The sequence below is a fragment of the Bos javanicus genome, chromosome 18 (genome assembly GCF_032452875.1).
Source record: "Bos javanicus breed banteng chromosome 18, ARS-OSU_banteng_1.0, whole genome shotgun sequence".
In the NCBI taxonomy this organism is placed as follows: Eukaryota; Metazoa; Chordata; class Mammalia; order Artiodactyla; family Bovidae; genus Bos; species Bos javanicus.
The window spans coordinates 61,661,824-61,677,589 of record NC_083885.1 but is presented as its reverse complement, the minus strand read 5'-3'; the positions used below and the strand labels follow the sequence as shown (position 1 = coordinate 61,677,589).

Sequence of the window (15,766 nt, the reverse complement as noted above, 5' to 3'; positions counted from 1 at the left end):
TGAAATCACAAAGTCAAATTTCCTCTTCTATGTCCAAAAGCTAGCTAACCTTCTCCCAACCCCTAAGCCCAAGGGCAGCCAAAACTGTGCCCAAATCCCTGATAGGACACACCATGACCATGTTACCTCTAGTGGCAATGGAATCAAAACCAAGAAACGCATATAAAGACATTGCTGCTCCTTGAAGAATCCCATCAAAACCAAAGGGCACAAACCCTTCAGAACCAAGATCATCCAACCTATGGTGAGAGAAGGAATGAAGAAGAATGTGGGTGAGGTGAGTTCAGCCATCTCTATTGGACTCCTCCCTTAATACCACAAGTCCTGGGCTCCAAGACCCCTGACACCAGGATCCATCAGCCCAGGTGTCTTTAGTCCCCACCATGTTCCCAGCTCTGCACCATACCGCACAGGCATTACAATGGCCAAGAGAACCCTCCTAACCTAGAGGTGTCTGTGGATTCAGATGTGTTCCATTTGTAGTCCTATCCTGTGGGCTTCTAGATGTGTAGGTCTCCCTTAATGAAGCCAGAGAGGATGAGGAAACTGAGAAGCAAAATGTTGATGTCTGTGAACACTTTGTAAAGCAGGGTCGACTCACAAGCTCTCAGAACCAGTACTCCTGTGGGAAAGATGGAATATGAGACACCCAAAATAACTAAATCCATAGACACAGAAGGCAGACCAGTGGTTGCCAGGGGCTGAGGGTTGTGGGGGTATGGCCAATGGACAGACAGTGTCTGCTCAGTGGGTGCGAGGTTTCCTTTTGGGGTGATGACCATGTTTGAAACCAGACAGAGGTAATGGTTACACACCATTGTGAATGTATTAAGTCCCACTGAGTCACACACTGTAAGATGGTTAATGTCTTACTGTGACAATAATCTCACAACATATACATCAACTAAATCATGGGTACTCCTTAAATTTGGACAGTGTTGTTTTTGTATCTCAGTAAAGCTGGGGAAAATGTTTAATTTTATGTGATGTTCAGTTCAGTTGCTCAGTCGTGTCTGACTCTTTGTGACCCCATGAACTGCAGCACACCAGGCCTCCTTGTCTATCACCAACTCCTGGAGCCTACCCAAACTCATGTTCATTGAGTCGGTGATGTTATCCAACCAATTCCTCTCATTTGAAAACACGTCTTTGGTCTCCGTACCGAGAAGAAACCAATAGATCTAAGTAAGTGAATCTCAGCTAGGAATGATTTCATCCCCCCAAGGGACATTTGGCAATGTCTTGAGGAATCCTGATTTTCACAGTGTGGGTGGATGTCACTGATATCTAGTGAGTAAATGTCAGAGATGCTACCCAACATCCAACAATGATTTTTTTTTCTTTTTATTTTTTAATTTTAATTTTTTTAAAAAATTTCAGTTATACACGTGCTCCCCATCCTGAACCCTCCTCCCTCCCCCTCCCCATACCATCCCTCTGGGTTGTCCCAGCGCACCAGCCCCAAGCATCCAGCATCGTGCACTGAACCTGGACTGGCATCTCGTTTCATACATGACATTTCACATGTTTCAATGCCATTCTCCCAAATCTTCCCACCCTCTCCCTCTCCCACAGAGTCCATAAGACTGTTCTATACATCAGTGTCTCTTTTGCTGTCTCGTATACAGGGTTATCGTTACCATCTTTCTAAATTCCATATATATGCGTTAGTATACTGTATTTATGTTTTTCCTTCTGGCTTTCTTCACTCTGTATAATAGGCTCCAGTTTCATCCACCTCATTAGAACTGATTCAAATGTATTCTTTTTAATGGCTGAGTAATACTCCATTGTGTATATGTACCACAGCTTTCCCATCCATTCATCTGCTGATGGACATCTAGGTTGCTTCCATGTCCTGGCTTTTACAAACAGTGCTGCGATGAACATTGGGGTACACGTGTCTCTTTCCCTTCTGGTTTCCTCAGTGTGTATGCCCAGCAGTGGGATTGCTGGATCATAAGGCAGTTCTATTTCCAGTTTTTTAAGGAATCTCCACACTGTTCTCCATAGTGGCTGTACTAGCTTGCATTCCCACCAACAGTGTAAGAGGGTTCCCTCTTCTCCACACCCTCTCCAGCATTTATTATTTGTAGACTTTTGGATCGCAGCCATTCTGACTGGTGTGAAATGGTACCTCATAGTGGTTTTGATTTGCATTTCTCTGATAATGAGTGATGTTGAGCATCTTTTCATGTGTTTGTTAGCCATCTGTATGTCTTCTTTGGAGAAATGTCTATTTAGATCTTTGGCCCATTTTTTGATTGGGTCATTCATTTTTCTGGAGTTGAGCTGTAGGAGTTGCTTGTATATTTTTGAGATTAGTTGTTTGTCGGTTGCTTCATTTGCTATTATTTTCTCCCATTCTGAAGGCTGTCTTTTCACCTTGCTAATAGTTTCCTTTGATGTGCAGAAACTTTTAAGTTTAATTAGGTCCCATTTGTTTATTTTTGCTTTTATTTCCAATATTCTGGGAGGTGGGTCATAGAGGATCCTGCTGTGATGTATGTCAGAGAGTGTTTTGCCTATGTTCTTCTCTAGGAGTTTTATTGTTTCTGGTCTTACATTGAGATCTTTAATCCATTTTGAGTTTATTTTTGTATATGGTGTTAGAAAGTGTTCTAGTTTCATTCTTTTACAAGTGGTTGACCAGATTTCCCAGCACCACTTGTTAAAGAGATTGTCTTTAATCCACTGTATATTCTTGCCTCCTTTATCAAAGATAAGGTGTCCATATGTGCGTGGATTTATCTCTGGGCTTTCTATTTTGTTCCATTGATCTATATTTCTGTCTTTGTGCCAGTACCATACTGTCTTGATAACTGTGGCTTTGTAGTAGAGCCTGAAGTCAGGTAGGTTGATTCCTCCAGTTCCATTTTTCTTTCTCAAGATCGCTTTGGCTATTCGAGGTTTTTTGTATTTCCATACAAATTGTGAAATTATTTGTTCTAGCTCTGTGAAGAATACTGTTGGTAGCTTGATAGGGATTGCATTAAATCTATAAATTGCTTTGGGTAGTATACTCATTTTCACTATATTGATTCTTCCAATCCATGAACATGGTATATTTCTCCATCTATTAGTGTCCTCTTTGATTTCTTTCACCAGTGTTTTATAGTTTTCTATATATAGGTCTTTAGTTTCTTTAGGTAGATATATTCCTAAGTATTTTATTTTTTTCGTTGCAATGGTGAATGGAATTGTTTCCTTAATTTCTCTTTCTGTTTTCTCATTATTAGTGTATAGGAATGCAAGGGATTTCTGTGTGTTGATTTTATATCCTGCAACTTTACTATAATCATTGATTAGTTCTAGTAATTTTCTGGTAGAATCTTTAGGGTTTTCTATGTAGAGGATCATGTCATCTGCAAATAGTGAGAGTTTTACTTCTTCTTTTCCAATTTGGATTCCTTTTATTTCTTTTTCTGCTCTGATTGCTGTAGCCAAAACTTCCAAAACTATGTTGAATAGTAATGGTGAAAGTGGGCACCCTTGTCTTGTTCCTGACTTTAGAGGAAATGCTTTCAATTTTTCACCATTGAGGATAATGTTTGCTGTGGGTTTGTCATATATAGCTTTTATTATGTTGAGGTATGTTCCTTCTATTCCTGCTTTCTGGAGAGTTTTTATCATAAATGGGTGTTGAATTTTGTCAAAGGCTTTCTCTGCATCTATTGAGATAATCATATGGTTTTTGTTTTTCAATTTGTTAATGTGGTGTATTACATTGATTGATTTGCGGATATTGAAGAATCCTTGCATCCCTGGGATAAAGCCCACTTGGTCATGGTGTATGATCTTTTTAATGTGTTGTTGGATTCTGATTGCTAGAATTTTGTTTAGGATTTTTGCATCTATGTTCATCAGTGATATTGGCCTGTAGTTTTCTTTTTTTGTGGGATCTTTGTCAGGTTTTGGTATTAGGGTGATGGTGGCCTCATAGAATGAGTTTGGAAGTTTACCTTCCTCTGCAATTTTCTGGAAGAGTTTGAGCAGGATAGGTGTTAGCTCTTCTCTAAATTTTTGGTAGAATTCAGCTGTGAAGCTGTCTGGACCTGGGCTTTTGTTTGCTGGAAGATTTTTGATTACAGTTTCAATTTCCGTGTTTGTGATGGGTCTGTTAAGGTTTTCTATTTCTTCCTGGTCGAGTTTTGGAAAGTTGTACTTTTCTAAGAATTTGTCCATTTCTTCCTCGTTGTCCATTTTATTGGCATATAATTGTTGATAGTAGTCTCTTATGATCCTTTGTATTTCTATGTTGTCTGTTGTGATCTCTCCACTGTCATTTCTAATTTTATTGATTTGATTTTTCTCCCTTTGTTTCTTGATGAGTCTGGCTAATGGTTTGTCAATTTTATTTATCCTTTCAAAGAACCAGCTTTTGGCTTTGTTGATTTTTGCTATGGTCTCTTTTGTTTCTTTTGCATTTATTTCTGCTCTAATTTTTAAGATTTCTTTCCTTCTACTAACCCTGGGGTTCTTCATTTCTTCCTTTTCTAGTTGCTTTAGGTGTAGAGTTAGGTTATTTATTTGACTTTTTTCTTGTTTCTTGAGGTGTGCCTGTATTGCTATGAACTTTCCCCTTAGGACTGCTTTTACCGTGTCCCACAGGTTTTGGGTTGTTGTGTTTTCATTTTCATTCGTTTCTATGCAAATTTTGATTTCTTTTTTGATTTCTTCTGTGATTTGTTGGTTATTCAGCAGCGTGTTGTTCAGCCTCCATATGTTGGAATTTTTAATAGTTTTTCTCCTGTAATTGAGATCTAATCTTACTGCATTGTGGTCAGAAAAGATGCTTGGAATGATTTCTATTTTTTTTGAATTTACCAAGGCTAGCTTTATGGCCCAGGATGTGATCTATCCTGGAGAAGGTTCCATGTGCGCTTGAGAAAAAGGTGAAATTCATTGTTTTGGGATGAAATGTCCTATAGATATCAATTAGGTCTAACTGGTCTATTGTATCGTTTAAAGTTTGTGTTTCCTTGTTAATTTTCTGTTTAGTTGATCTATCCATAGGTGTGAGTGGGGTATTAAAGTCTCCCACTATTATTGTGTTATTGTTAATTTCTCCTTTCATACTTGTTAGCATTTGTCTTACATACTGTGGTGCTCCCGTGTTGGGTGCATATATATTTATAATTGTTATATCTTCTTCTTGGATTGATCCTTTGATCATTATGTAGTGACCTTCTTTGTCTCTTTTCATAGCCTTTGTTTTAAAGTCTATTTTATCTGATATGAGTATTGCTACTCCTGCTTTCTTTTGGTCCCTATTTGCATGGAAAATCTTTTTCCAGCCCTTCACTTTCAGTCTGTATGTGTCCCCTGTTTTGAGGTGGGTCTCCTGTAGACAACATATGTAGGGGTCTTGTTTTTGTATTCATTCAGCCAGTCTTTGTCTTTTGGTTGGGGCATTCAACCCATTTACGTTTAAGGTAATTACTGATAAGTATGATCCTGTTGCCATTTACTTTATTGTTTGGGGTTCGAATTTATACACCATTTTTGTGTTTCCTGTCTAGAGAATATCCTTTAGTATTTGTTGGAGAGCTGGTTTGGTGGTGCAGAATTCTCTCAGCTTTTGCTTGTCTGAGAAGCTTTTGATTTCTCCTTCATACTTGAATGAAATCCTTGCTGGGTACAATAATCTGGGCTGTAGGTTATTTTCTTTCATCATTTTAAGTATGTCTTGCCATTCCCTCCTGGCTTGAAGAGTTTCTATTGAAAGATCAGCTGTTATCCTTATGGGAATTCCCTTGTGTGTTATTTGTTGTTTTTCCCTTGCTGCTTTTAATATTTGTTCTTTGTGTTTGATCTTTGTTAATTTGATTAATATGTGTCTTGGGGTGTTTCGCCTTGGGTTTATCCTGTTTGGGATTCTCTGGGTTTCTTGGACTTGGGTGATTATTTCCTTCCCCAGTTTAGGGAAGTTTTCAACTATTATCTCCTCAAGTATTTTCTCATGGTCTTTCTTTTTGTCTTCTTCTTCTGGAACCCCTATGATTCGAATGTTGTAGCGTTTAATATTGTCCTGGAGGTCTCTGAGATTGTCCTCATTTCTTTTAATTCGTTTTTCTTTTATCCTCTCTGATTCATTTATTTCTACCATTCTATCTTCTAATTCACTAATCCTATCTTCTGCCTCTGTTATTCTACTATTTGTTGCCTCCAGAGTGTTTTTAATTTCATTTATTGCATTATTCATTATATATTGACTCTTTTTTATTTCTTCTAGGTCCTTGTTAAACCTTTCTTGCATCTTCTCAATCCTTGTCTCCAAGCTATTTATCTGTGATTCCATTTTAATTTCAAGATTTTGGATCAATTTCACTATCATTATTCGGAATTCTTTATCAGGTAGATTCCCTATCTCTTCCTCTTTTGTTTGGTTTGGTGGGCATTTATCCTGTTCCTTTATCTGCTGGCTATTCCTCTGTCTCTTCATCTTGTTTAAATTGCTGAGTTTGGGGTGTCCTTTCTGTATTCTGGCAGTTTGTGGAGTTCTCTTTATTGTGGCTTTTCCTCGCTGTGTGTGGGTTTGTACAGGTGGCTTGTCAAGGTTTCCTGGTTAGGGAAGCTTGTGTCAGTGTTCTGATGGGTGGAACTGTATTTCTTCTCTTTGTTCAGTCGCGCTGTGGGGAGGGAGGGAGGGAGGGATACTGCAAACAATTAACACTGGCGTGCACTCGCAGTGCCTCAGCCACACTGGGTCTGCCCCCGCTCACGGCGCGTGTAGCCTCCCTGCCCACACTGCTCGGGCTCTAGGTTGTTGCGCCGGGAACAATCCGAGGCTGGCCCTGGGTTGCATGTACCTCCCAGGTCCAAGCCGCTCAGGTTCAGGCACTCGGGTAGTCCTCAGAGGCGCAGACTCAGTTGGGCCTGAGTTTTGTGCTCTTCCCAGGTCCGAGCAGCTCAAGTGATGAGGTGTTTGGCGAGCGCCAATGCTGTGACTTATCGCCTCCCTGCCACTCGGTTATCTGGGCGTAAAACCGGCGCACCTTCTTAGGCAGATGTTGACCGTCCAGACCCCCAAGAAGTTTTAGTTAGCAAAGAAGCCTGCTTACAGTTTTATAGATAATGTCTCTCTGGGGCTGCGATTGCCCCCTTCCGGCTCTGGCTGCCTGTCACCGGAGGGGGAAGGTCTGCAGCCGGCTATCTCTGTTCAATTCTTTGTTCCGTGCGCGGGCCTGGCAGTGTCTTAGGTTGGGGCTGGCTTTTCGCGTGGTAGATATCCCACAGTCTGGTTTGCTAGCCCAAATTATTTCGCTCAGATAGTGCTCAGGGTATTCAGGCCAGATTCTTACTCTAAGCGATGCAGCCCGCGCTGCGCCTCCCTGCCCAGCCCCCGCTTGCTAATGGCGCGTGCAGGCGTCTGCGCTGCTTCTCCACTGGGGGAGTTACCGTAGGACTCGCAGTCTTCGAGTTTTAATTGTTTATTTATTTTTTCTTCCTGTTATGTTGCCCTCTGTGCTTCCAAAGCTCGGCACAGATTCGGCAGTGAGAAGGTTTCCTGGTGTTTGGAAACTTCTCTCTTTTTAAGACTCCCTTCCCGGGACGGAACTCCGTCCCTCCCTCTTTTGTCTCTTTTTTTGTCTTTTATATTTTTTCCTACCTCCTTTCGAAGAGTTGGATTGCTTTTCTGGGTGCCTGGTGTCCTCTGCCGGCATTCAGAAGTTGTTTTGTGGAATTTACTCGACGTTTAAATGCTCTTTTGATGAATTTGTGGGGGAGAAAATGTTCTCCCTGTCCTACTCCTCCGCCATCTTGGCTCCTCCCTCCCCGATTTTTTTTTAAACCTGAAATGCACACCTCTACAACTATGAACGATCCAGCCCAAATTGTCAGGAATGCCAAGAAAGGGAAATAATGGCCTCTCTCTTGCCTTCCTGTCTCTAATATCACAGATCTTTCTTTCTGGTCTTTTTTTTTTTTTTTAATTTAAATTTATTTATTGTACTTGGAGGTTAATTACTTTACAACATTGTATTGGTTTTACCATACATCAACATGAACCCGCCACGGGTGTACACGTGCTCCACATCCTGAACCCCCTCCCACCTCCCTCCCCATACCATCCCTCTGGGTCATCCCAGTGCACCAGCCCCAAGCATCCTGCATCCTGCATCGAACCTGGACTGGCGATTCGTTTCTTATATATTATACATGTTTCAATGCCATTCTCCCAAATCATCCCACCCTCTCCCTCTCCCACAGAGTCCAAAAGACTGTTCTATACCTCTGTGTCTCTTTTGCTGTCTTGCATACAGGGTTATCGTTACCATCTTTCTCAATTCCATATATATGCGCTAGTATACTGTATTGGTGTTTTTCTTTCTGGCTTACTTCACTCTGTATAATAGGCTCCAGTTTCATCCACCTCATTAGAACTGACTCAAATGTATTCTTTTTAATGGCTTAATCATCTACTGTTCTGCCACCCCAAGCCTTTCCCATCCCATCTCCCCCTTCACACCCCACTCTTCCCATCCTATCACTGTCTCACCTGGCACCAGGCCCAGGGCAAAAAAGTCTGGGTACATGGCCAGAAAAGAGGGAATATGGAAAGAAAGTTCCCTGTAATGCCTGAGAGAGTTGTTTCCCAATCAGGCTGTCAAAGTTGTAGCTCCAGGCCCTGGCTATAGAGGTGGTAAGTGCAGTGGCAGAAGAAGAACATTCATTGATAAACATAAATCGATTTCTAATGTGGAATATATTTTGGGGAGAGGGGAACCCAAACAAAATATTCTCAGAGTTTCTTTTCATGGGTTAGGGTGGAAAGACTCAGACGATTCACAAAATAGGTCAACTATTTAATATGCTAGGAGGAGATCAATGTTATGCAAGAAAATATAACAGGAAGTTGGGACCAGGAGGGCTGGAAGGTGAGGACTGAAATTTTAAGTCCAGATGTAAAGGAAAATTCCATGAAGGTAACAGCTGAACAAAGACTTCAGTATAGTGAGGGGATGAGCCTGTGGGTCATGCCTCCCTCTTTCCCGCTCCCTACAGCTCCCTTTACTCTGGGTTCTCTGTCCATCATTTAAGGAAAGCAATATAAACCCGAGAACAATAAACTTGTGGGGTTTTTCTGCCACTGTTATCCACTTAACCCCACAATGAAGGTCAATGAAAAAGTGCCCATGAATGACTGAAGACCTAACCCCCACTTCCTAGAACCTGTTCTTAAGCCCTACACCTTTCCCCACCCCATCATTTCACTGATGACTAAGGACAGTATGAGGTTCCAGCCAGTGATGAAGGCACAGAGTTGTCCCATGGTTGATGTAGCTGTAGAGATACTCATAACCAGAGCCTGGTACCTGACCCCAAACTCTGCATAGTAGAGATCCCAGACAACACACAGGACAGGCTGGCCGCCAAGAAGGAGATGACAGTTGTTGGTCCAGCTCTCACTCTGGCCACTGCACCAACCATGATGTACATGCCAGCTCCCAGGGTTCTGCCCACACCCAAGACCACCAGATCAAGGGTGTTCAGATCGGCTCTAGGTCTCTCAACCTCTACCCTGGTGTCCTGCATCCACTTGCTGACCAGTTTTGGAACAAATTGATGAACATACTGATGCAGCATCCAGGACACAGTTGAGGAGGTTACGTTCTGCAGAAGAAACAAGACACAAAGCCATCAAGAGTGTCATCTCCCCTTGGCCCTGGGAATCCAATTTCACCCACCAATGGAGTGATGGGGAGGAGGAGGCAAAGTGATGCATTGGGCACATTCTCCATCTCTGAGCTTTGATTTATTTTTATTATTATTATTATTTTGACCACATGGCATGTGGGATCTTAGTTCCCTGACCAGGGATCAAACCTGCATCCCTTGCAATGAAAGTGCAGAGTCTTAACCAGTGAACCACCAGGGAAGTCCCTGAGCTTTGATTTCTTAAACACAAAGACTTTTAATATGTTTCAAAGTTAATGGAAGTTTAAGAGGATTGAGGAAAGCAAAACATGCTGCATAAAAATGTGCCACATTACTGAACTGGGCACACAAAAAATTTTTCAGATGGCAAATTTTATGCCCTGTGACATGTTACTAGTGAGTGTAAGTCACTCAGTTGTGTTTGATGTTTTGCGACCCCACAGACTGCAGCCCACCAGGCTCCTCAATTCATAGGATTTCCCAGGCCAGAATACTGGAGTGAGTTGTCATTTCCTTCTCCAGAGGATCTTTCCAAGCCAGGGATTGAATCCAGGCCTCTTGCATTGCAGACAGACTCTTTACTGCTGAGCCATCAGGGAAGCCCCAGTTGAAGTATTAGACACCTCCTCAAACCTTTGGTGGTTCCTTTCAGCTGGGGCATTCTGTCCCATGGTGGTGGTATAATCTGGGGTTTTCTCTCTTTGTGTCAGTACGCACTTTCCACTCTTCCTGCTCCCTCTTGTGGGAGAATTCTTCTTAAATGTTTAATTAATTAACTAATTTTTGGCTCTACTGGGTGTTCCTTGCTGCATGAAGGCTTTCTCTAGCTGCTGCAAGCAAGAGCTACTCTCTAGTTGCAGTTCACGAGCTTCTCACTGAAAATAGATGCCTAGTTTGTTGTTTGATGATTGAAATGTAGTTGGTTTATAATATCATAATAGTTTCAGGTGGACAGCATGGTGATTTAGTATTTTTATAGATACTGTGTGGTATCATGAAATGTTCCTTTGGTATCTCTAATTTTCTTGAAGAGATCTCTATATTTCCCATTCTATTGTTTTCCTCTATGTCTTTGCATTGATAGCTGAGGAAGGCTTTCTTATCTCTCCTTGCTATTCTTTGGAACTCTGCATTCAAATGGGTATATCTCTCCTTTTCTCCTTTGCTTTTCACGTCTCTTCTTTTCATAGCTATTTGTAAGGCCTCCTCAGACAGCCATTTTGCCTTTTTGCATTTCTTTTTCTTGGGGATGGTCTTGATCCCTGTCTCCTGTACAATGTCATGAACCTTCATCCATAGTTCATCAGGCACTCTGTCTATCAGTTCTAATACCTTGAATCTATTTCTCACTTCCACTATATAATTGTAAGGGATTAATTTAGGTCATACCTGAATGGTCTAGTGGTTTTTCCCTACTTTCTTCAATTTCAGTCTAAATTTGGCAATAAGGAGTTCATGATCTGAGCCACAGTCAGTTCCCAGTCTTGCTTTTGCTGACTGTATAGAGCTTCTCCATCTTTGGCTGCAAAGAATATAATCAATCTGATTTTGGTGTTGGTTACCTGGTGATGTCCATGTGGAGTCTTCACTTGTGTTGTTGGAAAATGGTGTTTGCTATGACCAGCAGTGAGTTCTCTTGGCAAAACTCTATTAGCCTTTGCCCTGCTTCATTCTGTACTCCAAGGCCAAATTTGCCTGTTACTCCAGGTGTTTCTTGACTTCCTACTTTTGCATTCCAGTCCCCTATAATGAAAAGGACATCTTTTTTGCGTGTTATTTCTAAAAGGCCTGTAGATTTCATAGAACCTTTCGACTTCAGCTTTTTCAGCATTACTGGTCGGGGCATAGAGTTGGATTACTATGATATGGAATGGTTTGCCTTGGAAATGAGCAGAGGTCATTCTGTCGTTTTTGAAATTTCACCCAAGTACTGCATTTCAGACTCTTGTTGACTATGATGGCTACTTCATTTCTTCTAAGGGGTTCTTGCCCACAGTACTAGATATAATGGTTACCTGAGTTAAATTCACCCATTCCAGTCCATTTTAGTTCGCTGGTTCCTAAAATGTCGATGTTCACTCTTGCCATCTCCTGTTTGACGACTTCCAATTTGCCTTGATTCATGGACCTAACATTCCAGGTTCCTGTGCAATATTGCTGTTTACAGCATCGGATCTTGCTTCTATCACCAGTCACATCCACAACTGGGTGTTGTTTTTGCTTTGGCTCTGTCCCTTCATTCTTTCTGGATTTATTTATCCACTGATCTCCTGACCCGGGGAGTTCATCTTTCAGTGTCTTATCTTTTTGCCTTTTCATACTGTTTATGGTTTTTTTTTTTTTAAATTATTTATTTTAGTTGGAGGCTAATTACTTTATAATATTGCAGTGGTTTTTGCCATACACTGATATGAATCAGCCATGGGTTTACATGTTTTCCCTATCCTGAACTCCCCTCCTCACTCCCTCCCCATCTCATCCCTCTGGGTCATCCCAGTGCACCAGCCTGGAGCACCCTGTCTCATGCATCAAACTTGGACTGGCGATCTGTTTCACATGTGATAATATATATGTTTCAATGCTATTCTCTCAGATCATCCCACCCTCGCCTTCTCCCACAGAGTCCAAAAGACTGTTCTATACATCTGTGTCTCTTTTGCTGTCTCACATATAGGGTTATCATTATCATCTTTCTAAATTCCAGAAAGTGAAGAGGAACTCAAAAGCCTCTTGATGAAAGTGAAAGTGGAGAGTGAAAAATTGGCTTAAAGCTCAACATTCAGAAAACGAAGATCATGGCATCCGGTCCCATCACTTCATGGGAAATAGATGGGGAAACAGTGGAAACAGTGTCAGACTTTATTTTTTGGGCTCCAAAATCACTACAGATGGTGACTGCAGCCATGAAATTAAAAGACGCTTACTCCTTGGAAGGAAAGTTATGAACAACCTAGATAGCATATTCAAAAGCAGAGACATTACTTTGCCAACAAAGGTCTGTCTAGTCAAGGCTATGGTTTTTCCTGTGGTCATGTATGGATGTGAGAGTTGGACTGTGAAATAGGCTGAGCGCCGAGGAATTGATGCTTTTGAACTGTGGTGTTGGAGAAGACTCTTGAGAGTCCCTTGGACTGCAAGGTGATCCAACCAGTCCATTCTGAAAGAGGTCAGCCCTGGGATTTCTTTGAAAGGAATGATGCTAAAGCTGAAACTCCAGTACTTTGGGCACCTCATGCGAAGAGCTGACTCATTGGAAAAGACTCTGATGCTGGGAGGGATTGGGGGCAGGAAGAGAAGGGGACGACAGAGGATGAGATGGCTGGATGGCATCACTGACTCGATGGACGTGAGTCTGTGTGAACTCCGGGAGCTGGTGATGGACAGGGAGGCCTAGCATGCTGCGATTCATGGGGTCGCAAAGAGTCGGACACGACTGAGCAACTGAACTGAACTGAACACCTATGAATGATCAATCCCCAACAGTCAGAGGTACCAACAATGGAAATGTCTTGCCTTCTTGTCTTTCATATCACAGACCCTATTTTCCAGTCCTCATTCTCCACCATTTTGCCACCCCAAGCCTTTCTCACCTCAGCTTCTGCTCTGCACCCCACTCTTCCCATCCCATCACCCCCTCTCACCTGTGAGCAGCAACACCAGGCCAGGGCGACAAAGTCTGCATAGGTGGGCAGGAAGTAGGGCACATGAAGAGAGAGAGTTCCCTGTAACCCCTGAGAGATGTGGTTCCCCCCAGGCTGTCCAAGAAGGAGCTCCAGCCCTGGGCTATACAGGCGGTGCCTGCAGTGGCAGAAGAAGGAACATTCACTGACAAACATAAACCAATTCCTAGTATGGACCATGGGCTATATTTTGTTTTGGAGGGACCCAAACAAAATACCTGACCTCAAAGAGTTTCTTTTCATGAGTTGGCATGGGAAGACCCAGATGATTCACAAAATAAATCAACTATTTAATATGCTAGGAGGAGATTAATGTTATGTAAGAAAACGTAACAGGAAGTTGGGACCAGGAGGGCTGGAAGGTGTGGATTGAAATTTGAAAGCTGGATGTAAAGGAAAATTCCATGAAAGAAACAGTTGAGCAGAGACTTCAGTATGGTGAGGGGATGAGCCCGTGGGTCATGCCTCCCTCTTGGCCACTGCCTAGAGCCCCCTTTCCTTGTGGGCTCTTGGTCCATCAGTTAAGGAAAGCAGGGGAGAGCTGAGAACAATGAAGTTGTGGAGTTTTCCTGCCACAATTATCCACTTCCCCCTACAAGGTGGATAATCAAATTCTCATGAAAGAGTGAAGACCTAAACCCCACCTCCTAGAACCTGATCTTAAGCCCCACACTCTCCTCTGATCCATCCACTCACCAATGACCAAGGACAGGATGAGGTTCCAGCCAGTGATGAAGGCGCAGAGTTGTCCCATGGTAATGTAGCTGTAGAGATATGCAGAACTGGAGCCTGGTACCTGGGCCCCAAACTCTGCATAGCAGAGCCCAGACAACACACAGGACAGGCCGGCCACCAGGAAGCAGATGACAGTCGCTGGTCCAGCTCCCACTTTGGCCACTGCACCAACCAGGATGTACACGCCAGCTCCCAGGGTTCTTCCCACACCCAGGGCCACCAGGTTGAGGGTGTTCAGATGAGCTTCGGGACTCTCAGACTCTGCTCCGACCTCCAGCGGCCGCCTGTGGACCAGCTTCTGACTAAATTGGCGAACATAGTGATGCAGCATCCTAGACATAGCTGACAGGTTACAATCTGCTGAGAAAGTAAGACACAAAGCCATCAAGAAGGTCCATCTGCCACTGGGCCTGGGAGTCCAATTCCACAGAGCAATGGAGTGATTAGGAGCAGTTGGTCAAAAGACACATTGAGCAAGTCTTCCGTGTCTGAGCTTTGGATTGTTAAACTCAGGGAAGACTTTTAATATGTTTCAAAGTTACTGGAAGTATAAGAGGATTGAGGAGAAGAAAACATGTTGCATCAAAATGTGCCACAGTACTGAACTGGACGCTTAAAATATTTTAAGATGGCAAATTTTATGCTCTGTGGTATTTACTTCTGTTTTCCTAAATTGCTGCCATGGTAAATAATAGAGCCAACTTCACAGAGTTGCTTCACAGAGGGTTGTAGCAAACCTCATGGTAACTTAGTATAAATCACCATACAGTCATCTCTACAGTCACCAAAACTTGAGGATTGTCAAGTCATTTATGTCGTCCCTGTATCCACAGAGGAGGAACCCACAGATATGGAGGGTCAACAGTATGCAGGAGACTGACATCAATATTCACATTACAAACCATGTATAAGGGGAATCTTCACTATTGTTTGAACACCAGTCAAAAAAGAGTCACAGCCTGCAGACTTGATTTAACCCCCCAAATCCCACCTCTTCTCACACAAACACAGACAGGTCCCAGCTCCTGTTTTCATCTAGAAAATGGGGCTCTCCACCCTCAGGCTGGAACTGGGCTGACCCCTGCACTCCGGGGTTGCAGAGGTCTCTTTGGGAGGATATGAACTCAGCTCCCAGTCTCCTACAGAAGAGGGTGATCCTAGACTTACTGGATCCTTGAGGCAGAGCCTGGAGCACTGGGTCAGTCAGGGAGGCTGAGGTTAAGCCATGCAGGGCTGGAGCTGAGACATCTCCAAGAACCGAAGCAGGGAGTCCTGAGCACAGAAGACAGTCCTTACCCCTGGGTTGTTGGGGTGGAGATGGGGCTGGGCGGGCGGAGACCATCTGCTGTGTGGCTATCAGCCCTGACTCTTCTGTGGTTATCCTCAGGGGGTGGTTCCAAGATAGTTTGTGTGTGTGTGTGTGCATGTGTGTGTGTGTGTGTGTGTGTGTGTGTGTGTGTTAAAAGCCACATAATATAAAATTGAGTAGTTTAATCATTTTAAGTGTGTGGATCAATCACGTAGGGCTTCCCTGATGGCTCAGCTGATAAAGAATATGCCTTCAATGCAGGAGACCTGGGTTCAATCCCTGGATTGGGAAGATTCCCTGGGAAGGGAATAGCTACCCACTCCAGTATTCTGGCCTGGAGAATTCCATGGACTATACAGTCCATGGGATAGCTGAGAGT

The 15,766-nt window shown here is 42.9% G+C and overlaps 1 protein-coding gene across 1 annotated transcript in view; it reads right to left on the bottom strand.

Annotated features, from left to right (window-relative positions):
• LOC133229472 (cationic amino acid transporter 3-like) overlaps positions 1 to 14,418 on the bottom strand; it is a 39,079-nt gene extending 24,661 nt beyond the window's left edge. The window contains 2 exon segments of the mRNA XM_061385841.1: positions 13,305 to 13,461; positions 14,040 to 14,418. Of these exon segments, the coding sequence (XP_061241825.1) occupies positions 13,305 to 13,461; positions 14,040 to 14,418 (536 nt within the window).
• Positions 14,419 to 15,766: the final 1,348 nt, after the last annotated feature.